This window comes from Tiliqua scincoides, chromosome 5, assembly GCF_035046505.1.
Source record: "Tiliqua scincoides isolate rTilSci1 chromosome 5, rTilSci1.hap2, whole genome shotgun sequence".
NCBI classification, from domain to species: domain Eukaryota; kingdom Metazoa; phylum Chordata; class Lepidosauria; order Squamata; family Scincidae; genus Tiliqua; species Tiliqua scincoides.
Window position 1 is genome coordinate 115,596,145 of NC_089825.1, and position 27,793 is coordinate 115,623,937.

The 27,793-nt window shown below is 44.6% G+C and overlaps 1 protein-coding gene across 1 annotated transcript; it reads left to right on the plus strand.

Moving 5' to 3' along the window:
- On the plus strand, positions 1-26,972 carry LOC136653316 (vomeronasal type-2 receptor 26-like). The gene is made up of 4 exons (XM_066630227.1): positions 1-170; positions 18,392-18,683; positions 22,495-22,621; positions 26,056-26,972. The coding sequence occupies exons 1-4, from the start codon at positions 1-3 to the stop codon at positions 26,970-26,972; spliced, it is 1,506 nt and encodes a 501-aa protein (XP_066486324.1).
- Positions 26,973-27,793: the final 821 nt, after the last annotated feature.

A 27,793-nucleotide genomic window follows, 5' to 3' on the forward strand; every position in this document is an offset into this window, starting at 1 on the left:
ATGAGCCTGGTGCATGCCTCTGGTAAGCACATGAAAGACAAAGGGCTGATAGTCAACAGAGAAGACTTTGCGAGTGGCTACACGCTCTTCGCCTTCGACCTGTCCCCTGACCAGGAATGCGGCGACCACTATTCCTTGATCAACACAGAAAACCTTAGGGCAGAAGTTCGGTTTGCCAGACCATTAACGTGATCGTTTATGGGGTTTTTGACAATATAATCGGAATAAATAACCAGAGGAATGTTCTATTTGATTATATGTGACATGGACTGCAGTTAATGCAGCTGCTGACCGCTGACCCAGCCACCCACTGTGTATTCAAGGGAGTGTTTCCTTGTGACCAACGTCCTAAAGTGAATCAGCTACAGAGACCCATGGGGCTGGTGGTCAATACGGACCCTCATGACTGCCTGGGAGAGCACTGGCTAGCTTTGTACCTGACAGAAGAAAACCACGTAGTTTTTCGAATCCTATGGCCACCCTCCAGACCATCCCCGATTCCACGAGGCAATCATGGATTTTTTAAGAAAATGTGGCCCTGTAACGACATTTCAAGCAAAGCAAGTACAGCCCGCAGACTCTGCAACTTGCAGTTACCACTGTGTGTTTTTTCTGCGCCAGCGTTGTAAAGGGCTAACTTTCAATCAGATTCAAGAACTCTATTCCGATCTATTCCCCTTTCAATCAGGAAGGAAGGAGGGGGGAAGAGCCAGCCAGGAGTATAAAGCTAGGCGGGCCATCGCGTGAGGCTCTCTAAAGACGCGTGTGGACTCTGGGAACCCAGTGCCTCTGGGAACTAAGTGCCAGGTAAGGCACAAGAGTTTAGCATCTGGGCGAGTTCAGCAGCAGGGCGAGGAGGCCAGGGCCCCATACACTGCCCTTCCTCTTCCCTTGAGAAGAGGGCTGCTATCCAGTGTACGGTTTTTAAAAGGACCCATAAATAAAACAACAACAAAAAAGCTATGCAGTCAGACAGCCAGCAGCAGGGTGGGGGCTATCCAGTGTTCTGCATCGAGTGCCACATGTATGATTATATGCCTCTGGAGCATAAGTCATGGGTGTGTCCTCAGTGCAAGGAGCTCCAGGCTCTCAGGGAACGCGTCCGCTCCCTTGAAGCCTTGGTGGCCGACCTGGAGAAGCGCAGGCAGCCAGAGGAGGACCGTGGGGAGACTTCCGGGGACGATCAGGCTTCGTCCCAACCTCAGGCGTGCAGCTCCTCGGCTGCCCGGGTGGGAAGTCTCGGGACTGGAGGACGTCATCCTGGAGAGGAGGGAAACAATCCCCTAGGAGGGATCCCTTCTCCAGGGGATGGGCCCGTATCCGAGCGCAATCGGGATACTCCTCGGTGGGAGGGGGGTCGGGGGCTTCTTGTAGTGGGGGATTCGATTATTAGAAACATAGAGAGGGGGGTTTGCGACGGATGTGAGGACCGCATGGTGACTTGCCTGCCTGGTGCGAAGGTTGCGAACATCACTTCTCGTCTAGACAGGCTAGTAGACAGTGCTGGGGGAGAGGTAGCGGCTGTGGTGCATGTCGGCACCAACGACGTGGGCAAGTGTAGCTGGGAGGTCCTGGAGGCCAAATTTAGTCTTTTAGGCAGGAAGCTGAAAGCCAGGACCTCAAAGGTAGCGTTCTCTGAAGTGCTACCTGTTCCACGCGCAGGGCCAGCTAGGCAGGCGGAGATCAGGGGTCTCAATGCCTGGATGAGACGGTGGTGTAGGGAGGAGGGGTTTAGATTCGTTAGGCACTGGGGAACGTTTTGGGACAAGCGGGGCCTGTACAAGAGGGACGGGCTCCATTTGAACCAGAATGGAACCAGACTGCTGGCGCATAACATTAAAAAGGTGGCAGAGCAGCTTTTAAACTGATCCCTGGGGGAAGGCCGACAGGAGCCGAGGGGCATCCGGTTCGGGACTCCTCATCCCTATGGGATGAGGATGGGGAGGTTAGAGAACAACAAGACAAAGGCAGGGTAGGAGAAGAAATTGGGAAAGGTAGGGTGATGGGATGTGGTAGACGGTTTGGCACAATGAGAGGATGCGGGGACAAAGGAGCGAATAAGCAGCCCATCCTGGGGCATTCCGTGTATAAATGCTTTTATGCGAATGCCCGAAGTCTACGAGCAAAGGTGGGAGAACTGGAATGTCTGGTGACAAGGGAAAATATTGACATAGTGGGCATAACGGAAACCTGGTGGAATGCGGAGAATCAGTGGGATACCGCAATCCCGGGCTATAAACTCTACAGGAGGGACAGACAGGGGCGTGTTGGAGGTGGGGTGGCCCTTTATGTTAAGGAAGGGATAGAATCCAGCAAAGTAGAGATTGAAGGTGGGTCCGACTCCACCGTAGAATCTCTGTGGGTTAAATTACCAGGCTTGTGCAGCAATGTAATACTGGGGGCATGCTATCGTCCTCCAGACCAGAAATCTGATGGGGACCTTGAAATGAGGAAACAGATCAGGGAGGTGACAAGGAAGGACAGGGTTGTAATCATGGGGGACTTCAATTATCCTCATATTGACTGGGTCAATTTGTGTTCTGGTCACGATAAGGAAACCGGATTTCTTGACGTGCTAAATGACTGTGGCTTAGATCAGCTAGTCAAGGAGCCCACCAGAGGACAGGTGACTCTGGATTTAATTTTGTGCGGTACGCAGGACCTGGTTAGAGATGTAAACGTTACTGAGCCATTGGGGAACAGTGATCATGCTGCGATCCGTTTTGACGTGCACGTTGGGGGAAGAATACCAGGCAAATCTCTAACAAAAACCCTTGACTTCCGACGGGCGGACTTCCCTCAAATGAGGAGGCTGGTTAGAAGGAGGTTGAAAGGGAGGGTAAAAAGAGTCCAGTCTCTCCAGAGTGCATGGAGGCTGCTTAAAACAACAGTAATAGAGGCCCAGCAGAGGTGTATACCGCAAAGAAAGAAGGGTTCCACTAAATCCAGGAGAGTGCCCGCATGGCTAACCAGCCAAGTTAGAGAGGCTGTGAAGGGCAAGGAAGCTTCCTTCCGTAAATGGAAGTCTTGCCCTAATGAAGAGAATAAAAAGGAACATAAACTGTGGCAAAAGAAATGTAAGAAGGTGATAGGGGAGGCCAAGCGAGACTATGAGGAACGCATGGCCAGCAACATTAAGGGGAATAATAAAAGCTTCTTCAAATATGTTAGAAGCAGGAAACCCGCCAGAGAAGCGGTTGGCCCTCTGGATGGTGAGGGAGGGAAAGGGGAGATAAAAGGAGACTTAGAGATGGCAGAGAAATTAAATGAGTTCTTTGCATCTGTCTTCACGGCAGAAGACCTCGGGCAGATACCGCTGCCCAAACGGCCCCTCCTGACCGAGGAGTTAAGTCAGATAGAGGTTAAAAGAGAAGATGTTTCAGACCTCATTGATAAATTAAAGATCAATAAGTCACCGGGCCCTGATGGCATACACCCAAGGGTTATTAAGGAATTGAAGAATGAAGTTGCAGATCTCTTGACTAAGGTATGCAACTTGTCCCTCAAAACAGCCACGGTACCAGAAGATTGGAGGATAGCAAATGTCACGCCTATTTTTAAAAAGGGAAAGAGGGGGGACCCGGGAAACTATAGGCCGGTCAGCCTAACATCCATACCGGGTAAGATGGTGGAATGCCTCATCAAAGATAGGATCTCAAAACACATAGACGAACAGGCCTTGCTGAGGGAGAGTCAGCATGGCTTCTGTAAGGGTAAGTCTTGCCTCACGAACCTTATAGAATTCTTTGAAAAGGTCAACAGGCATGTGGATGCGGGAGAACCCGTGGACATTATATATCTGGACTTTCAGAAGGCATTTGACACGGTCCCTCACCAAAGGCTACTGAAAAATCTCCACAGTCGGGGAATTAGAGGACAGGTCCTCTCGTGGATTGAGAACTGGTTGGAGGCCAGGAAGCAGAGAGTGGGTGTCAATGGGCAATTTTCACAATGGAGAGAGGTGAAAAGCGGTGTGCCCCAAGGATCTGTCCTGGGACCGGTGCTTTTCAACCTCTTCATAAATGACCTGGAGACAGGGTTGAGCAGTGAAGTGGCTAAGTTTGCAGACGACACCAAACTTTTCTGAGTGGTAAAGACCAGAAGTGATTGTGAGGAGCTCCAGAAGGATCTCTCCAGACTGGCAGAATGGGCAGCAAAATGGCAGATGCGCTTCAATGTCAGTAAGTGTAAAGTCATGCACATTGGGGCAAAAAATCAAAACTTTAGATATAGGCTGATGGGTTCTGAGCTGTCTGTGACAGATCAGGAGAGAGATCTTGGGGTGGTGGTGGACAGGTCGATGAAAGTGTCGACCCAATGTGCGGCGGCAGTGAAGAAGGCCAATTCTATGCTTGGGATCATTAGGAAGGGTATTGAGAACAAAACGGCTAATATTATAATGCCGTTGTACAAATCGATGGTAAGGCCACACCTGGAGTATTGTGTCCAGTTCTGGTCGCCGCATCTCAAAAAAGACATAGTGGAAATGGAAAAGGTGCAAAAGAGAGCGACTAAGCTGATTACGGGGCTGGGGCACCTTCCTTATGAGGAAAGGCTACGGCGTTTGGGCCTCTTCAGCCTAGAAAAGAGACGCTTGAGGGGGGACATGATTGAGACATACAAAATTATGCAGGGGATGGACAGAGTGGATAGGGAGATGCTCTTTACACTCTCACATAATACCAGAACCAGGGGACATCCACTAAAATTGAGTGTTGGGCGGGTTAGGACAGACAAAAGAAAATATTTCTTTACTCAGCGTGTGGTCGGTCTGTGGAACTCCTTGCCACAGGATGTGGTGCTGGCGTCTAGCCTAGATGCCTTTAAAAAGGGATTGGACAAGTTTCTGGAGGAAAAATCCATTATGGGGTACAAGCCATGATGTGTATGCGCAACCTCCTGATTTTAGAAATGGGTTATGTCAGAATGCCAGATGCAAGGGAGGGCACCAGGATGAGGTCTCTTGTTATCTGGTGTGCTCCCTGGGGCATTTGGTGGGCCGCTGTGAGATACAGGAAGCTGGACTAGATGGGCCTATGGCCTGATCCAGTGGGGCTGTTCTTATGTTCTTATGTTCTTATGATGATTTGCTAAGGAATGATTGCATGGTATTGCTATTTGTAAAAAAGAAGCAGTATGTGCCTCAGCTTGCCCCTCAGTTTTTTTTATCAACCCCAAACCTGTGTGTCTTGTAGTAATTTTCATTGGTATGTTTTTCAATAAAAAGAAACCCCCACTGAGGGGGTTTAAAAGAAAAAAGGTCGAAGCAGGTTGTTGTTGTTTTTTTTTAAGTGCTTTTATTTGTATAAGGTGAGCCATGCTACGGAGCTAGATTGTCTCTGCTTTTTAGAAGATCTTCGGGAAGCCTTGGGTGTTTGTTTTAATTCCATTATGGGGCTGTGGTTTTTCAAGTGATCCAAAGAGGCCCTGTTTCTAGGGTTCCCAACAACCGTGGAAGGGATATTTAGCTCAGCCATCGCCTTCAGAAAGACACCCCAGCCTTTAGGAGCATGTGCAGATGGCAGCACATGGATTTGTGTGATTCCTTTCACCAAGTCTAGCATGTTGGAGCCTGGGATAGTTTCTGCTTTGTAAACAAAAGCCCCCTTTTCATTTTACGAAGAAACAGACTTGTTTTGCATCATTTTGTTTAATTGTATCTTTGCAGGGTTCTTAAATCTGATGGACAAGCTGTCCAATACTTCATGATACACGCTATCTGGGGCTGCAGAGGCATGTGCTTCAGTAGTTGTCTCAGGTGGTGCTGGTGGTGGTGGTGTTGGTAACAACATGCTCAGATGTCCTTTTTCAGCTTCCGCTTGTTTCACATGAGTTAGATATTTTTGAAGCAGAGCAGAATATTGTTTCGCCTTTTCATATTCTGTTAAGTCCCTTCTCTGTCAAACATTTTGCATGTCAACATCTAAGGAACTGAGGGCTGTAGTTCTGATGTTTTCTTCTCCCGGGGAAGGATTTTTCAGTTGCTCTAGCTAGTGGCTAGGTACAAGGAACATTTTTTCAGTGTGTTCCATCACCAGTTTCGTAAAAGCTCTGTGACTAGAGGAAGAGTGATGCTTAACAAGGGTGCTAGAAACCTTCCAGACTGGTTTACCAGCTGCTTCTCTTTTCTTATTGATAACCGTTTGTTACTCAGTTTTTTGATGAGCGAGCTGTTTTATCTCAGCAGAGAAATCTGTCTGCCGGATAAGGGGATGGTACCTTTTAAAGTGTTCGGTGCAATTTCTGAGATAGCTGAGATCATGTCGTGAGGAGCAGCGTACAGAATGGCTTTTCTCTGTCACGGTGGGGCCTTGATAAGCAGCTGTAAAAGGGGTAGATTTCTTCTCATGCAGTTAGACATGTTGCCATGAGGAGGATATGCTTACAATTGAAAGGTCTTGGGGTTAACTCACTTGCTTTTGTAAAGGGCTCCAGATTTATTTTTTTTCATAGTGTAGACGACCAGCCAGTCTGGTGGGAAAAGCCCCATCCTCAATCTGTAAGAGTCAGGCGTGGAAGCATTTAAGTCTACCTGCAGAAAGCCATAAGGTTTTGCGGTTGCATCCTGAAAACTCTCCAGAAAGAACTGCATGTTTCCAGGGTACATCTGATGCGCCAGTGTAATGATCTGTAGTTTGTCCCTGGGGTTTTTGAAGAGCACCATGTATTTTGCATTTAAGGTAATGATACGATTGGATTTTCCCTGGAAGAAAATGTTCTGTGTGATGAAAAAATTACTTAAATTACGATGGTGCACATACTTGGTAAAAACCTCGCCAATCTCAGTACTGGAAGAAGCAGAGGCCATGAAAACATCCACGATAAAAAGATTCACTTTATTAGGGGGTTATAATTCATCATCATTAAACGTCACGGGGAGCCCTTCCTTAAACCATATGTGGGGGTTCTTCTGAAGGAGCTCCTTGTACAAAGGTTGCCAGCAGGCATAACACCATACAATATTTTCAGGAACAACAGAGAGCACAGTACATGCATGATCCAACAGTTTTTTTTAATAAAATACGTTTTCCCGCAGTTGCTAGGCCAAAATGGCCAAAAAGGGGTGTTTCCACTGCACATCCATCTTAATACCCATAAGGTAGAGTTCTGAAGTCTTTCAGAAGGACCCTTTTATCATATACAACTCTTAGCGTCTTCTTCAGACCGCCTGTTTCTATAAGCCACTGCTTTTTATTTCTCAAAATGCCCCTCTAGTGCAGAACAATTTCTTTAGACCCTGTTCCATAGTCCAGAACCAGTTGCTTCAGATTATCAAAATGGACCCTTTCAGAAATCTGTGCATGGAGCATAATGCCCTTCACCCACATGTAAGACCTTGTGGAGGACAGTCTCAGGCTGTAGGTCTTAGGACCAGCTGACACAAAATCTGTGATGCACTCATTTGGGGAAATCTCGCTTGTCAGATCCCCTAAGTAGTCTCCTAAGGGGAGACGCCAGTTCCCCTCAAGATGTACAAAGATCACAGAATCTGTGTCGTGGTACAAGAACCTGTCCTGTAACTTATCTAGCAAGTTGTAAAGCTCTAACCATGCATATGCGGTTGTAAAAGCCCCTATTAGTACATTTGTTCTCCCGGACCTAGTGAACCGATCTTTAGAATGCCTCCAGGACACAGTGACTGCCTCCTCGTCAAGAATTTCAAACCCTGAAATAGCAGGTGAGAGGGCGTACTCCAAAAGCTCTGTAGGGTCCCTCACGATGCTGTTGTTCAGCAAGTTAAATGCTGAGCAAATTTTCCCCATAAATAATTTTAAAATAACTTTGCTATCTGGTGCTTTGCGGGGTTCACCTCAATCTTTTTGGGGCGTAATTTGATCCCCTCTTTTTTACGATAATCAAAGATATATTTTTGCTTATTCACCTCATCCGTGCACCACTCTAGGTAGCCTGATGCCTCTTGTTTCTGGCATAGATGCTTTTTAATGTAGCCAGAAAACAACTTGTCAGAGATCATAGGAAAATGCCAAGTTTCTGAAATTGCCAAGACCTTGTACCCCTTTTCCAGAGGTTTCATCAGCTCAACAGTGCACCAGGTGCCTTCGAGGGCTCGTTCCTCATCTGAGTGACAGCAAGTCTCCTTCTGGCTAGTTTCAGTGCATTTCTGGCACAAAGGGAACATGAGCTTTCCCCGCACCCTTGCCGGTAATACAGGGAAAAAAGACACTTCTCGGGGAAGCACTGTTGTCTTTACAACCCCAAAGTAGTTTGAGAGGGGCAAAAAGTTCTTGGAGATAATCTCCGGATGCCCCAAAGGGTTTTCCTTTGTTTTGTTCACATACAGGTACAGGCTCGAGAAGTCATAATAATATATTTCCTCCCCCTCTTTGGGCTTGTAATAGAGGGTTATGGCATTTGTTCTCCCACCAAATAGAGCATCTCTAGGCTGCAGAGGCAGAGGTGGGTTTGTTTCACATAGAAACGCTTTAAGCGCTGCATCGCTGGCTATCATTGCCCGCCATTTGTGTTCCCAAATGGCTCTGACCTCAAACCCTATCTCTTTGATCCGGCCCTCTCTGTGCATGTTGCGATAATAAAGTATATGATAGCTTAAGTTCCTGAGTGGGTTTATATCCATTTCCTTGTAACAAATGGGGCAGCCGTGAAAAAAAGCAACCGTAAAATTCAAAAGCTGTCGGTTTGCCTCAATCACTGCGTACCCATCCAGAAAAAACTGACCAGCCTTTAATTCTCCACCTTTCAGAACTTGTCTGATCTCAATTGATTCTTTATGCTCTAGATACATCAGCCATTGTATAGCAGGGGAGGAAAATCTTTTTTTTGCTCAGGAGGTAGTAGTCCCAAGGGAGAATAGCTATGGTTTCTCTAAGTAAAAACATGTATCTTAACATGGCCATAGCAACGCTAGTGATAGTTAGGTATTGAAAGGGGTCTAACCCATCCCTCTTCTTTGATGTAGTCATCATCAGGATTTCATCCCTGAACAAAATACAGACCTTCTTTAGTATTTTTACATCCTGTTGGCAGTAATGCGCTAGCTCTTTCTGGAGATCAAAAGTGTTGTTCTTATTTTCCTCATACCATGCGAGAAAATCTTTTTTCTCATCAGGCATCATGGTTTCATACCCATAAGATTTTGGGTGGGGGAAAGGCCCTTGGTAATCCCAGTTTTCAGCAGTGTTAAAAAAAGTGGGGAAAATAACCCTTGCAGCCCTCAAACCCCTGAGCCTTGGAAAGCTTTCCAAGCTTCATGGGGAGGAAGTTTAAGCTGTCTATAAACCTAATTTGTAATTTTTTCACGGTCACACACATAAGCTTACCTCCCTGTACAATAAGATTCACCTCCATCTTTTCCTTCACCAGCTGGTTTAAGATAAAGTAACTGTCATACCCCTTCGCATTGTGTGCCAAAAATGTGAATTCTTTGAAAGCTGGGGTGATAAAGGTTGTGATGAAGTCTGTAAGACAGCCTTCGCCCTTGAACTCTCAAGTTGCTCCTTCCAATTTGCCCCTTCCCTTATATACCCCCCCATATATAAGGGGGTATATATGGGTGTATATATATACCCATCGCATATATATAATTGGGTATGTGGATATCTATCTCCTGCGTGCATTCAAAGTCATAAAAGATATAGTTGAACGATAGTTCAGGTTGCCTAAGACAGGGGATGTAACAGAGATGGCCAGGTATAGCCGCTTTAAGACACTCCATGCACTTTTGCATCTTGCAATCGTGTACCTTATAAACATAACCTCCACATTCTTCACGCAGTATTTTAGAGAGGCAGTCAATCTCCTTTTTGGATGCTAAATCTTTATGGATGGCTAAACACCTCTCAGAAGAGCATATCTGCAGCTTCTACACATTACCTCTACCCCCTTGTACACTGTCTCCGTAAACATAAATGACAGTGAAACCTGCAGGTGTGTGTTTGATCATAAGGAGTCCCACAGAGGGAGCAGTAATTTCTAGAGCCAAAGAAACCTTTCATGTTTAGAATATCATAATAATGGTCATCATGTAACAGCAGAAAGTAGGACTGATCATGTATAGGAGGGCCTGATCTAAAGATTTCCCACCCTTTATCAGTATGCATGACAACCCCTATATTCACTTGTAAATACCTTTCAAATCTCCCCAGTTCTGTTAACAGTATTTTTTTTATCAGGACCAATGCCAAACGCCTCATACAACCGTCTTGCATCCTGTAATAATTGGAAATCAGTAAGCCTCCTTTCACACATGATAGATAAAAGACTCCCACCAAAACTCAGGTTGCTGTCCCCATTATTCAGGTTCACAAGGTGGGGCTTTTTCTTTTCTAGGATCTTGCTATAAAGGATAGTGCTTATGAGTCTACACCCTTGTCCACCTCCGTTTCTGATAACCGAAACAATGAGATGCAGCAGACCATTGAGATGAACTTCTGCATTGCTCTGCATGAGATTCCCTATGCTAGCAAAAAATGAGGCAGCGTCCAGAGCTCTTCTGTGTCTCCTCAAGGAGAAGAGAGGGTTATTTAACCCACCTCTCTCTAAACACAATTGAACTAAATTGCCCTCCTGTATTTCATCACGTAACTCATCAAAAAGTTGCTGAATGCTGTTGGTGATTGCTTATTCCACTAGCAAGGGGTGGGTTAAGCGCTCCAAGTTTACAAAGCAGAAGGAAAAAGTGTATCTGGAGACAGGCAATTTTGGTGCATGCCACTCCCACCGACCCACTTTTTCCAGGTCGAATCTTCGCAGAGCCATCTCCTCCACCTCCACCTCCCCCCCGAAGCATGGTCTGTAGTGTTCATGGTGGAATAGCCACTATCAGAAAACAGGGACCCAGGGTGTGCATTGGAGGAATAGCCACTATCAGAATGCTCTTCTTCAATAGCAGCAGCTGCTGCAGCAGCAGCAGGAACAGGGGACCCTTGGGGTGTGGGTGAAAGCCCCCTCTGCCTTGCATCAGAGTCATCATCAGAACCCTCTGAATCAGAGGAGTCCTGTGGGGTGTGTGGGAAGCCCACCCCAACCTGGTTCACCCCTGTAGCAAATGGAGAGCTGTGTGCTGTCTGGCTCAGGTCCCCCTGCAGACTCTCAGGATAGATGTGGAAGTTTTTAATATTTTCTTGAAAAGAAACAAGCATCTCTTTATCAAGCCCCCTCCCCTGAAACAATGAACACCAGTATTTTTTTAGTCTCTGAATGCCAATAGTTAATCTGAGCTGTCAGATTTCTCTCCTTTTCATAAACAGAATTGACACAGTGCATCAATATATCACCCATTTGTAAACACTCTTCTTCGTCAATGTTTCTGGTTTTCCTCTGTTTTTTCTTAGGAGCATCTGCAACAAAATCTTCGATATCACTGCCAGGCAAGGCTCAAACTTCTGGTGAAGGAGTGGTCTGCCAGTAGGTGTGGCACTTCCTAGAAGGAAATAAACATAATTTCTTTTACTGACTACCAAAACTAAAATAAGCATTTATTATCATTATTATTAATTATTATTTAGTTTATACAGGCTGCTCATGGAAAAGCTGCTACCTTTCTGAATGCCAGCATTTGAGGGGCCAGGCCTTGGTGTCATGGGAGATTTTCTTTGGAGCACATTAGCAGGTGTTGATTATTTTTACAAAGGCCCTGGATTTCCTGCTTGTGGAAAAAAAAACAGATTTTAAAATCATTTCTTTTTTTAAAGAACTGACATCCATAGAAAAAGAAGAGGCCATGGATTACCTCCCCCTGTACCTGTGCTGGATTTTGCTGATCCTCCAGCAACTAAAAGGAAAAAAAGAAAATCTTTTTTAAATAATTTTTTTAAAAATTGTAGAAAATCCAAAACTTTTTTTGTTATTAATCAAGTTTATTACCTCTCTTAAAGAGGTTTGTGCCATCATTACATCTGGCTGTAAGAGCAAGTTTCTGACTGAGACTGTTTCTGGCTGCAGTAGCTGCGGAGTTTCCTTCACCTGAAATAACCAATTTTATTTTTTACACTGTAGTATTATAGATGTGCAATGATATGTGCAAAAAATCAAATTCATTACCTCTCTTGAAGATGTTGGGTGAATCTACTTCAAAAGGAATAAAACAGAAAAAATAATTATGCTTTTTGTAGGAGAGGCAGTTTTTTTTTTTGTTTGTTTGTTTGTTTTGTTTTTAAAATAAGAGGTAAAGTATAACACACCAGAATTTGGGGGGGGGGATCTGTTACTTGAAGGTCCTCAACCAGTTACTTTAAAAAGAAAAAAAGGAGGGTCAAGTTACTGATTTTTTTAAGATACTCTGGAAACTTTTTTAAAAAATAGGTACAGGTTTTTACCTTTACGAAAAGTGAATGCCCTTTGCTTACAACCTGAAAAAAAAGTGGAAACCCCTTTTTTAAAAAATAGATTTGATTAATCAGTAACTTTTCAGTTAAATTTTATAGACCCCTCTTTTTTTTTTTTTTCTTACCAGGAGACCCCCTTGACAGATTAGTTCCTGCTTGAGTAGGCGGGTCTGAAATAAACATAAAATAACCAATATTTTTATTTGCTCACTATTTACATGATAAGGAAAATATAAATTCATCTAAGAATTACCTTGCTTAGATGTAGTTTCATTAAGAACATCCACAAACAGCACTAGAGTTGAAACAGAAGAGAAAGATGTGTATACATACACACACAGAGATACACACACACAATGTCAGAGAGAGAGAGAGAGAGAGACAGAGAGAGAGAGAGAGAGAGAGAGAGATTTTACTCAAAACAAAATGCACACAGTACATGCAAACATTTCACTCAAAAAAGTGAGAAGCCTGTCCCCACCCTGAAAAATGACAGCATTTTTGAGTCTTAGATACACAGACACACAGCCACAGAATCCGTCTCACACACACACACACACACACACAACACACACACACACACACACACAGAGAGAGAGAGAGAGAGAGAGAGAGAGAGAGAGAGAGAGAGGTTTTACTCAAAACAAAATGCACACAGTACATGCAAATATTTCACTCCAAAAAAGTGAGAAGCCTGACCCCACCCTGAATAAGGCAGCATTTTTTTTGAGTCTTAGATACACAGCCACACAGCCACACACACACTGTCAGAGAGAGAGAGAGGTTTTTACTCACCAATCCGATGCCTTCTTTCTTTCTTTGGATGATCTTGAGTGGTCTGGCAAAAGATGTGTTCCACTTTTATAGGAAAAATCTCTACACCCCCATACCTGGGCCTATCATTCAATGTCTGTTTCCAGGCCATGCATAAACAAATAATGGGAAGTTTCTGTGATTTTCACACCATAAAACTTAATTAGTCCTGGTATGATTTAAAAGAAATCACTGATGTTTGGATGTTTTCACATATGGAAAAATATCATGTAACAGGCCAAAATCTGATTCCCATGTCACCCAAAGTTGTTAATCAGTTTCTGTGTTTTTCAGCCCTTTTGTTGGTTGTTTACACATATGGATAAAGATATTGTGTAACAGGCCCAAAATCTGCTCCCATGCTAGCCTGATCAATTACCAAATGTTGATGTTGTTTTCCCATCTGGAAAAATATCTTGTAACCGATCAAAAACAATTCCCATGTCACTGATTGATCAAATACCAAATGTTGTTGGCTGTTTTCTCATCTGGATAAAGATATTGAGTAACCGTGTGTGACCAGTTGCTTTGTTTATTCACCCTGAAATCTTAATTAGTTCAGGAATGTTTAAAACTTCTGATTCTCCCATGGACCTTTTTTTTATTCCCCCAAACCCTTGTCTTCTTCTCTGTACTTCTAAATTCAGATGAAATAATGCTTAATAAAATCCCCTGTAAGCAACACACACACACACACACACACACACACACACACACACACACACACACACACACACACACACACACGTCCTGTAAAGATTTGATTTTATTTCCATACATTCACATTAATAAGCATCCACTCACATGAATCTCCCATGGGTTCTTTATTTTACATCCCCCCTTGTCTTCTTCTCTGTACTAAGACTTCTACATTCAATGTAAGCATCAACCATTATGTTCATTTCCCTAACATGCAAGTCCTGTGTCATACAGACACATATTAATAAGCCCCCACCCCTCAGCGCAGATAAAACAAATACTGACTACTGATTTGCCCTGGCTACTCTTTCAACAGAAAACAAAAAAACACAATCTTCAAATCTGATAAGCTTATCAACTGCTTTCTGGGGTTCAGAATCATTTTGTAATTGCTCCAGAATGCCCATCAGGTATTCTGGGAAATCTTGCTTAATTTCCAGACACCCCAGTGAAAACGCTATACACACGCTTGTATGGACAATGCATCCAATATTTAACTTTTTCATAAGCCTACACAATTTCTCTCTAATAAACTCCTGAGTCCAATCAAAGCATTTGTGAGCTTTTTGACCAGGGGCACGGATTCTGCATCCTTCGCATGAGTCTTCCAGATATTTGCTCACACAGTACTTCACAATGGCGTACAGGCTTGCTCTCAGAACACTTTTTGTGATTCTTTGCCTCGTTTGTGATGTCAGATTGTTATGTCTGTCCAGCGGGAGAACCCCCAGGATGTTATGTAAAGTTTTGTAAGCATCTTGCTTCTCATCCACTGGAATAGCCTACAGAAAAAAAACACAAAGAAGTATTTTTACCATTTTGTTTTTTACAAATCAGTCAACACACACACGCACACGCATGCACTCAAACACACAGATTTACCTTTGGCGCTGGCTCATTCTCTGCTTCACTTTCACAAGGTATGGGCACATCTTCCATTGCAAACTGGTAAACCAGGTTCAGAGATGGAAACGGTAACACGTCTGAGGTTTCATCATCATCAAATTTGCGTTTCTGCTTCTTCATAGGTGCTTGTGGTAGGCTTTGAGAATCTGTCGGTCTGACCGGGGTCTCCACCCCAGAAGGCTGCACGGTCTCCGGGTCTTCGGGGCTCTCCATCTTGATCAATTGCCGAGCATGGCTTTCACACTTGGAGGGCTTCTGGGGAGTCTCCATCCCAGAACTCAAAGCGGGTGTGCTTTTCAGAGGAGATGCCATAGCTGCAACAGGGTGAACGACTTTCTCCCTCCCCCGAAGGCCAGAACCTTAAATACAGGGGCATGCCCGGGTCTGTTTCCATTCCCCTTTTCCCATTGGGTCCCTTCAGTGGTCCAAGAGCTACAAAACCTTCGCCTGTTGCTTGGCAGGGACAGGGAAAGTTGTTTGAGGGGTCACATGACCCCCTTTCCAGCACCTCATTGTCGGGCTCCTTGTCCTGCCAAACCAAATATCCCCGTGCCACAAAACCCCTTCCTAGTGGTCGGCAGGGACAGGAAAAGTTGTTTGAGGGGTCACATGAACCCCTTTCCAGCACTTCATTGGCAGGCTCATTTTCTCACCAAACCAAATCTCGGGGCACCACAAAACCCCTTCCTAGTAGTCGGCGGGGACATAGGGAATTGTTTGAGGAGTCACATGAACCCCTTTCCTGCACTTCATTGGCAGGCTCCTTTTCTCGCCAAACCAAATGTTGGGGCACCACAAAACCCCTTCCTAGTGGTTGGCAGAGACGTGGGCAGTTGTTTGAGGGGTCACATGAACCCCTTTCCAGCACTTCATTGGCAGGCTCCTTTTCTCACCAAACCAAATCTTGGGGCACCACAAAACCCCTTCCTAGTGGTTGGCAGGGACAGAGGGAGTTGTTTGAGGGGGTCACATGAACCCGTTTCCAACACTTTATTGGCGGGCTCCTTTTCCTGCCAAACCAAATGTCGGGGCGCTATGAAACCCCTCCCTAGTGGTCGACGGTCATGGGGAAAGTTGTTTGAGGGGTCACATGAACCCCCTCAGGGGGCGGGACTTCCGGTAATGAGGGGTGGGACTTCCGCTGTCAAGATAGTTTGAGATGAAGTATGTCTTATTACTACTCATGCCCCTACCTCTCGTTCCACAACCTGGCGGTCTGGAAGACCACAGAGCCACGGAACTTTGGCCACCGCTCAGCACCAGCCCAGCACCAGCTGGCACTGGGCTAGCACCTGCGGGAGGCTGGCGGTGAGCCCTGCAATCTTGCCTTACAGCATGTTTGCAACTGTGGTCCACGGCACAGAGCCGTGCCGTGGACCACAGGATTGCGCTCTAAGTAAGTTAGCTGAGAATCGGTAAGTAGCTGAGTATCATATGAGGGTGGTTTTTTTTTCACGCCCCAAGCTGCTTGCAAGGCAGTCAAATGTCAAGGAGGCTTAATCTGAGGTCATGCTCTGCAAGAGCTGTGTGCTCAGTATAAAAAGCTTGGTTTCTTGTGAGGGGTTTTGTTGCATCATTTCTGCGTATGATTTACATAAAAAAAAACTATGTCAGCACCACAGACAGTAGTGAAAAAGTTGCCCTTTTCACCACTTCTGTTTCAGGTATATGGAAACACCTGGAATATTTCCTGAAGGTGTCTCCCTCATCTTGGAGCTTCCCTTAAAGTGTTGCAAAAGTGCACTTTGGGCAGTGGTGTACAAACACAGCACTGGTAGAAGATGGGTCTAAGAAAGCCATCATTGCTGTGGGTCATTCCAAACGCACCTGTTTCCTACTGTTTCAGTGATGAGTCAGTAAAGACTTGGGTTTTTGACTTCCAAACATGTTTATTTCAGCAATCCCAGAGAGAAATCACAATGGAAAGAGTAGGTTTTTCCTCCCAACCCTATAATTATACAACATACTATAATTCTGCTCCTTTTTAGAGTATGTGAAAAAGTCCAGTGACCAGTGGGAAAATCACATTTATCACTAGAAAGATGGAGAGTATAAATAGCTCTTGTCCAATTCAGATTTGGTGCTGAGTACCAGAGGCTAGCAGGATGCCATTGGTTTGATCTCTATTTATAATTTAGGGTTGATATTCCTGGCTCTGGGGCAGCAAATGGACAAAGTGTGTGGACAAATCAGGCTGGTGTACTCTTGGAGATACCAAAAAATGTGGGAGCAAAGAAATCTGTGTTCTCAGCTTAGATTTGCTTTTATTATCAAAGTATTGATGGTTTTACTCCTACTGTCTCATTCGGCATACAATATGCACAGTGCAAAATGCAACATTGGTGAACCCCTCCCTCTCCTTCACAGGTATTTTCAAGGTGGGGACATCATCACTGGTGGAATCACATCACAGATCTCAATGCCTAGTCATTCTGTTGAATTTGATCAACATCCCCATCAGTCGTGGATTGGTGATTTTCTGTAAGTTTCCCCCCCCCCCATTTCTCACACCCCAAAGTACAGCAGTGCACAGAAATGTTTGGGAGACCAGATGAAATTGTACTAACCCCTGCCATTCCCTTTCATTGCTGTGCTTAAGAAGGGAACTGAGCTGCTGGCACTTTCACATCCCTGTTCTCAAGGATATAGTAATGTAACCAGGGTACACTACTGTAAGAATAGAGGTGGAAGAAAACTGCAGAATTGAACTATGAGCAGGCTGATCAGTTTGAACCTGCAGTTTCAAAAAAATAAAAGGCTTCTTGCATTATTTGGCTTTATTCACAGAAGAGCATTTTAAAAAATCAACAACAAAGGAATATTTATTCTAACTCCTCTGTCCAAGCATGGGGTGATGTTTTTAAGATGTACTGAAGCTTTTATAGAGGTAATTTGCTGATTGCCTCTATTAAAGGTATTACCCATCAGAGATGATCTTGCTTTTTAAAGTCCTCATTTTGATTTCATTTATCCCAATCACTTCTTTCCTCCACCAGTTTTAAAGCCATACCACAGTTTAATCAGATATCTATTGAGACTTGGAACTCATAAAACACTATTGCTATAATTTTTATTATACCACCATCAATGTACATGACAATTTATATAGATTGCAAGGATAGTTCTCTGCCACGATGGGTTTGCAATCTAAAGGAAACAACAGAGGTGTGGATGATGGGAAAGGCAAGAGATGAATATATAGTTTTAGCTACAGTCGAGAAAGAAGAAGCTATTTAACCCATTATTGCCCAGCCCGTAGGTGCACATGTTATCTCTGTTGCGTATATGCAGTGTTGAAATGGCTTAAACAAATCAATTTATAGGATCCTTTAGCTGACCATTAGTTTCTATTATATTCTGAGGTTTAGTTATTGCATTTAAAAATGTGTTATTTTTTATAAAATAATAATATTGATGATGGTGATGATGAAACATCAATAAGATATACTATTCAGAAAGCATTCTGCTCCTGCCTACATAGGCCTATTGACAAACAGCAAGAAGATGTCCAGCTCCTAATGTGTCTAGAGCTCCATCTCTGTCGATCTGAGATGGAAGAATGAGCATTATCTTCTGAAGCTGATGCTCTTGGTGGAGCAGACATGAGTGGCAATAGATTTATGATATGCAGAATGTTGCTGTATTACAACGTGCAATTCTCCTTGTAGTGCAGTAACCAAGAACTACCAGCATACTCTGGCCATGGTATTTGCTATAAAGGAGATCAATGAAGACCAGCAGATCTTACCCAATGTCACCTTGGGCTTCCACATTTATGAGAGCTATTTCAGGTCAAAGTGGACCTACCATGCTACAATGGAACTTCTCTCCACATGGAACAAATTTATCCCCAACTACAGGTGTGGCAGCCAGAACAAGATGATGTCAATCATTGGGGGTCTTTACTCTGAAATTTCACTGCATATGGCAACCATTCTGGGAATCTACAAAGTTCCACAGGTAGGCTGTATAAGTAAAGCATGAAAATAAAATTAGTCAGTGACATTTCTGTTTCCACATTCCGGATGGAACTTTGTCATATGGAGACAGAGACAGCCATGATTGACCAGTCGCATAGCCAGAGCAGTGCAAAATGGGAAGCAGTGCAGGCTTCCAGACACAAGTGTAAGCTGCCCCCAACTCACCCTCAGGGCCATTCAGGCTGTTGCTGCCTGAATGGCTTCAAGGTTGAGTGGGGGGGGGCTGCTTACTCTCACTTTTGGAAGCATGCACAACTATTTATACTATTTTGCACCACTCTAGCTATGCTACTAAATTTGTGACATAAACTTGCAGACCGGTCTTATGCATGTCTATTCAGAAGGAAGTCCCATTGAGTTCAATAGGTCCTACTCTCAGGTAGGTATGTATAGGATTGCAGCACTACAGATTTATATATGAGGCGTGCGTGTTATAAAGCAAAATCACTGTGTTAAAGATTTTGGAACCGTGAAAATGGAGACGTTTAGATCCTGTTTTGGTCCAAGATCCTCCTTTTATCAGCAAGATATGACATTCAGTTTAAGGCCATATGTATTCACCTTAAGGCCATATCATATTAGCCTTGATAATAAAGACTTACTGCAAAACTCTGTGTCAGTGGTTCTCACATATTTAGCACTGGGACCCACTTTTTAGAATGAGAATCTGTCAAGATTCACCAGAAGTTATATCATGACCAAAAGCGACATCATCAAGCAAGAAAATTTTTTAGGATCCTAGACTGAAATGCTACCCACAATTACCCAGCAGTAAGTCCCATTTACTACTTCATTGTTAAAAGACTATACATAGTAGCTTGTTAAAAGTACTGGTCTGTAACATTTTCTGAAATGCACTCACATACCATGGTAGCATCAAGTCTATATATTAAAAATAAAATATTGAAATGAATGGGGACCCACCTGAAATTGGCTTGTGACCCACCTAGTGGGTTCCAACCCACATTTTGAAAAACACTGCTTTATGTAACTCCTAATGTTGGTGATGCCTCCAAGTACAGTGGCCCCAAAGCAGCTACTGCTGCATCCTGTGGCCCTTCAGCAGCTGCCAGAGGTCTTCGCTGGTATGGAGGATATGGAGGAGCAGGACTCTCTCTCAGAGGGCATTCTCTCTGAAAAATAATGTTGTAGTGCTGAATCCTTAAAGGTGATGTTGGGCTATCATCCATTATTTGCAGGAACTGAGATAGCTTTGAATTCTCCTTCTGAACAGATAATAATAATAATACAGGTATTTATATACCGCCTTTCTTGGTCTTCATTCAAGACTTTATTCAAGGCGGTTTACATAGGCAGACTTTATTTAAATCCCTTATTAAATAGGGATTTTTACAATTGAAAGAAGGTTCTTTCTTTCCAGAACCACTACATTCAGGTGTTTCATTCCAATCTGGCTTCACATTCTGGCCTCCATCCTCCCACGCTCAGAGTAGATGGAATAGCTCGGATTCAGCTTGTCAGCTGCTTCAAGGTCGCACGGTGCCAGTGGCCTCGAACTGGCGACCTTGTGGATGTTATCTTCAGGCAAATGGAGGCTCTACCCTCTAGACCAGACCTCCTGCCCAGAAATGATTATTTTATTTTTCAACAGTTGACGTACGGCTCTGTTCCAGTGAATTATGACAGAACCGAAGCCTTTTCCTTCTATCAGATGGTGCCAAATGAAGCCTACCAGTATACAGGGATTGTCCAGTTGCTTCTGCATTTCCAATGGACCTGGGTAGGAGTCTTTGCTAAGGATGATGACAATGGAGAAAGTTTTGTGCAGACCATACTGGCTGGGTTTCCTGTAAACGGCATTTGCTTTGCCTTCTTAGAAAGACTCAAAGCACTACATGGCCATAGCCTTTACACTGAGCTGGATTGGTTGGTGGGAATATATCAGATTGTCATGAACAGCAAAGCTAACACAGTCGTCTTCTATGCAGAAAGTATGACATTGTTGAGATGGCTGCTACAACTACCAAATATGGACTGGGTAACACCAAAGCCAAAAGGTAAAGTGTGGCTCATGACAGCCCAGATGGATCTGAGACCACTGGTTTATCAAAGAGATTGGGATATACAAGCCATCCATGGGTCTCTGTCTTTTGCAACTCAGTCACGGGAGCTCCCCAGTTTCCAAACGTTTCTCCAGATGAGAAAGCCTTTCTTGACCAAAGAAGATGGCTTCATCAAGGATATCTGGGAACAGGCCTTTGATTGTGTATTTCCAAATTCAAATTCAACTATGGACAGTGTGGATGGGAATATTTGCACTGGAGAGGAGAAGTTGGAGAACCTCCCTGGGGCTCTTTTTGAAATGAGCATGACTGGCCACAGCTACAGCATCTACAACGCTGCTCATGCTTTAGCGCATGCTTTACATGCCATGCAGTCATGCAGACCAAGACACTGGATAATGAGGAAAGAAAAGAGATTGAGTCTTTGGGATCAACTGCCATGGCAGGTAATGGCCTGAGCATGCAAGAGTGCCATATATCTAACGGACCAGAAACACGCCAAAATGTTTCTGTACCAAGTGTGCATGAACTCAGCTTCCTTTCCCTCCCCACTGTTTAAAAACTGTTGTTTTCGTCTTTCAGCCATTAAAAAGGGTAAAGAGCTCAGTTTCGTACCTAGTAGAATTGTTGCTGCTGGAACTGAAAAGTTCCCATCTGGACACGAGATATTTTCATATATTAGCATAATGGTTTTGCTTCCTGATTTCTCCTTCTAAAACCAGGATTTCAGCAGGGATGGGGCTAGACAGACCAGTGGTCTCAGCATATGTCACATCTTTTTTGAAATGTTTTGTGTTTCCATTTTTATTCTAGCTTCACCGCTTTCTGGAAAGAGTTGCATTTAATAACAGTGCTGGAGATTTAGTGTCTTTTGACCAGAACAGGGAATTGGCAGCTGGATTTGATGTTATAAACTGGGTCACTTTTCCAAACCAGTCCTTTTCAAGGGTGAAGGTTGGAAGACTCGACCCCCAGCGATCTATTGACAGCATGGTTACTTTCTATGATGATGCAATCACATGGCACAGCTATTTTAACCAGGTAGGGCAGTGGTTTTCAGACTGGGGCATTGTGACGCCCAGTCTGAGGGCCCTGGCCTCTTTCCCCTTAAGGGGCAGGGGCAGGGGGGAGGCAGGTTGGAGGCAGCGACGTGATCCCCAGGATCACGCTGCTCAGGAGGGCTGCAGGGACTGGGATGCACTCACCAGTCCCTGCAGCAGCCTGTTGGGGGTGCTGGGAGCCCTGTGTCAGTGTCTGCAGGGCTCCCCAGCAAATTAGAAGTGAAAGTGGAGCGATCTTGGAAGAGGTGGCTCCAGATGGCAGTCGGAATGGGAGCCGAAGTCTACCTGGCAGGTAGCTCTGGACATCAAGTCCAGACTGGAGCTCAAGTTTACCTGCACAGCAAACCTCAGCCACAGAGGCCAAAGTTCAACTGGGAGTCCAGGTCTAACCTGCTTGATTGACCTGGGCTGTGCAGTTAAGGTCGTGTTCATGTCCTCCCCAACACAAACACTGGATCCACCCCAAGAGAGGAAGAGGAAATATGGCTGAAAGGAGAGTGTTGAGTGAGAACATTGGAGAGTGGGCAGAGCAGAAGTGGAATCATCACTGGGGAGGGGTTCAGTGTTTGGCATACCACCTGAGAAGTCAGGAAGTCTTTGGTGGGCCCTGTCCCAACATCCCATTTGCAGTACTGTAGATCCACTACTAAGATACAAGCACTCAAACTACTATTAATATTTGATCTTTTTCCCATTTATGGAACAGACATTGCCTTCATCTGTGTGTACTACCAGCTGTCTTCCTGGTTATAGGAGGAGAAAACAGGAGGGGAAGCCATTTTGCTGTTATGATTGCATCCCATGCACAGAAGGGAAATTTTCAAGTCAGAGAGGTAAGCCATGTATCTTACAACATAATGTTTTCCTGTCTTGAGGAATGTATATTACATGCCATATACATTTCTGGGATTTGCAAAAGAGAGAGAGAGATTTAACATACACGCACACAGAGGCAACAGAGCATAAACTGTTTCACTTACTTTTTCTCACTAATATAAATGGCATTCATGCATTTGTATAGGCAATTTTCACAATGGAGAGAGGTGAAAAGTGGCGTGTCCCAAGGATCTGTCTTGGGACCAGTGTTTTTTAATTCTTTTTTCATCAATGACCTGGCGTCAGGGATAAGCAGCAACGTGGCCAAGTTTGTGGGTGGCACAAAACTCTTCTTGGTGTTGAAGACTAGAAGGTATTGTGAAGAGCTCCGGAAGGATCTCTCCAAACTGGGAGAATGGGCAGCAAAATGGCAGGTGCTGTTGTTGTCCAGTCATTGTCTTATCCGATTCTTCGTGACCCCATGGACCACAGCAAGCCTGGTCCTCCTGTCTGCCACTAACTTCTGGAGTTTGTCCAAATTCATGTTCATTGCCTCTGTGACACTATCTAACCATCTCATCCTCTGCCGTCCCCTTCTCCTTTTGCCTTCAATTTTACCCATAATCAGGGTCTTTTTAGAAAAGAGTCCTCCCTTTTCTAGAAAAGAAAAGAGTCTTCCCTTCTCATGAGATGACCAAAGTATTGAAGCTTCAGCTTCAGCATCTGTCCTTCCAATGAAAAGTCAGAGTTGATTTCCTGTAGGACTGACTGATTTGATCTCCTTGCAATCCAGGGGACTCTCAAAAGTCTTCTCCAACACCATAATTGAAAAGCATCTATTCTTTGGCACTCAGCCTTCTTTATCGTCCAGCTCTCACAGCCATACATTACAACTGGGAAAACATAGATTTGATTATACGGACCTTTGTCAACAAAGTGATGTCTCGGCTTTTCATTAATTTTTCTAGGCTTCCCATATCTTTCCTCCCAAGAAGTGTCTTTTAATTTCCTGGCTGCAATCTCCGTCTGCAGTGATCTTGGAGCCCAAGAAGATAAACTCTGCCATGGCTTCCATCTCTTTTCCTTCTGTTTGCCATGGGTTGATGGGACCGGATATCACGAGCTTAGTTTTTTAATGTTGCACATTTTGCACTTTCCTCCTTCACCAGCATCAAGAGGTTCTTTAGATCCTCCTCCTTTTCTACCATTAGAGGGCTGTCATTTGCATATCTGAGGTTATTGATATTTCTCTGGCTTGTGATTCACCCAGCCCAGCCTTTTACATGATGTACTCTGCATATAAGTGAAATAAGCAGGGTGACAATTCACAGCCTTGTTGTACTCCTTTCCCTTAAACCAATCAATTGTTCCATATCTGGTTCTAACTGTTGCCTCTTGACTCTCATGCAGATTTCTCAAGAGAAAGATAAGGTGGTCTGGTACTCCCATCTCTTTAAGAACTTGCCACAATTTGCTGTGATCCACACAATTGAAGGCTTTTGTGTGGTCAATGAAGCAGAAGTAGTCACTTTGATGACAGGTGCATTTCAAAATAAATAAGTGTAAAGTAATGTATATTAGGGCAAAAAAAAAAAAATCCAAACTCCATATATAGGCTAATGGGTTCTGAGCTGTCTGTGACAGATCAGGAGAGAGATCTTGGGGTGCTGGTGGATAGCTTGATCAAAGTGTCAACCCAGTGTGTGGTGGCTGTGAAGAAGGCCAATTCCATGCTTGGGATTATTAAAAAAGGGATTGAGAATAAAATGGCCAACATTATAATTCCACTGTGCAAATAGATGTTAAGGCCACATCTGGAGTACTGCATGCAGTTCTGGTCACCACATCTAAAAAATGATATAGTAGAACTGGAAAAGTTGCAGAAGAGAATGACCAAAATGGTACTGGGCTGGGGCACCCACTTTATGAGGAAACACTAAAGTATTTTGGGCTCTTTGGAAAGAAGGAGACTGAGGAGGGACATGATTGAGATGTACAAAATTTTGCAGGGGATGGGTAGACTGGATAGAGGGATGTTCTTTTCCCTCTCATGCAACACCTGAACCAGCGGACATCCACCAAGATTGAGTGTTGGGAGAGTTAGGACAGACAAAAGAAAATATTTCTTTACCGAGCTTGTCATTAATCTGCCACAGTGTGCGGTGATGGCATCTGGTTCATCTTGTTCAGAATTATGAAGGAAAAGTTCATCACGGATTACAGGCATGATGGGTATATACAACTTCCAGGTTTTATAAGTAGGCTACCTTAGAATGCCAGGTGCAAGGGAGTGGCAACAGGATGGAGGTATGTTGTGTGCTCCCAGAGGCAACTGTGGGCCACTGTGAGATACAGGAAGCTGGACTAGATGGACCTTTGGTCTGATCCAGTGGGCTCTTCTGATGTTATGTTATTATAGGAGGAGGGTGCCATCACCAATTAACGCTATACTTAATTATCACCATGGTTATCCTGAATACTTTTATGCTTACTGAATGACTAGGAGCCCAATCCTGGGCTCGGTGCAGTGGCTTTGTGCCGCCGTGCACTGTCACAAACGTGCTATAAAGCATGTTTGCCAGGCTTACCACGGGGCTACTGCCTGTGCTAGCCCAGTGCTGGCCGGCCGAGCTGTGGCATAGTAAGTGGGTGCAGGGAGGAGGCATTCCAGGGAGGGGGGCGGAGGGCAGAGAGAGGTCGGGGAGGAGGCGTGATGGGGAGGCGGGGGCAGAGAGGGAGCGGGCAGGAGGCGTGCTAGGGGGAGGGAATGGGATGGCGGGGAGGCGGGTCCAGTGGAGCGGAGCTCCACAGGATCCTGTCCGTTCATGCAGGGCTCAGTGCTCTACATGAGCACCTTTACCGCCGACTTTTTGACCAGCGGTAAAGTGAGTAGTCCCATTGCAGGGCTGATTCCCTTACCCGGGAGAAGGGGATGAAAGTCCCCTTCTCCCGAGGCACTGCCCATGGCAGGCGTTCTCGGCGCCACCACAGCCGCGTGCCCCGGGCAGCTCAGGATTGGGCTGTTGGTTATTGCTTTAACTAGCTAATTGTAACTTGTTTAATTTTTTCCCTGCATTACGCACACACATTAATATACATAATATACACATATTCATATGTGTTTATTTACCTAGATAAGTTTAGCAGGTCCTCAGAAAGGCTACTGACACAGAGGAGGTTGGTTCCCACCTCCTGTTGGTTGTTTTCAGTGCTCACCTCCCAGGTTTTTCATTGGCAATTGGAATCTGAATAGGCAATTAGCACTTGCATGCTAAAAAAAAGACTCCATTCTGCTTCTTGATTATTTCAGTGTTGTCAGTACTCTTGTCCATAACCTGTCAAATATGCGGGGTATGCCCATAACCCCTATATATAGTTGAATACAACATTTTTGGTGGAGAGATCAAAGTTATATGTTGACAAAAACAAAGGCTCTCTTTTCATTTTTCAGACGTGAATGACTGCTCCAAGTGCCCAGAACATCAATATTCAAACAGGGCCAAAGATTCCTGCATTCCTAAGATTATAACATTCTTATCTTATGAAGAATCTTTGGGGACCAGCTTAGTCAGTCTAGCACTTTCTTTTGCTTTGATCACAACTCTCGTACTTGGAATATTTGTAAAGCACCATGACACTCCCATTGCCAAAGCCAACAACCGGGACCTCACCTACACCCTCCTCATCTCCCTCCTGCTCTGCTTCCTTTGTTCACTGCTGTTCATTGGACAACCTGGGAAGGTGACGTGTCTCCTCCGACAAACTGCTTTTGGCATCATCTTCTCAGTGGCTGTGTCTTGTGTTCTAGCAAAAACTATCACTGTAGTTTTGGCCTTCATGGCCACCAAACCAGGATCCAGGATGAGGAAATGGGTGGGGAAAAGACTGGCCAGCTCTATTGTGCTTTGCAGTTCCCTGGTTCAAGGTTTCCTTTGTACTGTGTGGCTGGCAAGCTGTCCTCCATTCCCAGATACTGACATGAACTCAGTACCTGAGGAAATGGTCCTGGAATGCAATGAGGGCTCTGTGACGATGTTTTACTGTGTCTTGGGCTACATGGGCTTCCTGGCCATTGTCAGCTTTGCTGTGGCTTTCCTGGCCAGGAAGCTCCCAGACACCTTCAACGAAGCCAAGTTCATCACTTTCAGCATGTTGGTCTTTTGCAGTGTTTGGCTATTGTTCATTCCCACCTACCTGAGCTCTAGGGGAAAATCCATGGTAGCTGTGGAGGTCTTCTCTATCTTAGCGTCCAGTGCTGGGTTGCTGGGCTGTATCTTTTCCCCCAAATGTTACATTATTGTATTGAGGCCAGAGCTGAATGTCAGGGAACAACTCACTACAGGGAAAGTAGTGAGAAGGTTTAAGTGATTCACACTTGTCTGCACACACCTGGAATGTTCTGAGAGTACCTTGTTAGACTCATCCCTTGCACTTCAAAACACAGATGGAGAAGCCGCACTAAAAATGGCCACCTAGGCGCATATCTTTGCTGGTCGCTCCTAGTTGTTTCTACATTTTTTCTTCCTTAGATTGGACTTCTGGTTTATTTTTTGTCCAGGAGGTCTCACAATCTGTTCCTGAATCAAAAGGTACTGGCAGCGCTTGTTTGTTTGCAACTACTCATGGATTACAGTGGATTGTTATTTCAAATTTTGAAACATGGAGGCCATGGGGGAAAAGAGGAGGCAGAGAAACTGCTCAGAACATGGTAACTCTCCCGGCAAGTCCTCAAAACAGAGATGCCTGGATGAACTCTCCTGGATGCAATATGTGAGAGAGCCTAATTTTATCTCTTCTAATAATTTTGCTGTCCTTGATGTCCAAGACACTGTCGTGGAGTCAGAGGGTGGAGACCAGCAGCCCCCCTTCCCCCAGTTGGGAGACATCTATGACTCACAGTCACCACATCTCCCCTCTCTACATGACAAGCTCTCGCTACAGAAATAGAGTGCTACTAGTAATCAGTTTTTAACCTTTTTAGGAGATTACTCCATAACAATGGGGAATACAATTGTATACATCTGCCGGCAGTTCAACTCTATTTTATCAAAGCTGGACTTGCTTCATAAGGATGTCCAGAGCCCTCCTCTCTCACCTTCCCATCCTGTACAACATTTGGACACTCACTCCAGACATCCAAGAAACCCACTCCTGTCTGAAGAGGGGGTGAGCCCAGAACCCCATGTGAA

Coding starts and splice junctions, on each gene's coding strand:
- LOC136653316 (XM_066630227.1), top strand. CDS start 1: ATGAGCCTGGTGCATGCCTCTGGTAAGCACATGAAAGACAAAGGGCTG. Junction 18,684..22,494: donor GAATCTACAAAGTTCCACAG/GTAGGCTGTATA, acceptor TTTATGGAACAG/ACATTGCCTTCATCTGTGTG. Junction 22,622..26,055: donor GAAATTTTCAAGTCAGAGAG/GTAAGCCATGTA, acceptor TTCATTTTTCAG/ACGTGAATGACTGCTCCAAG.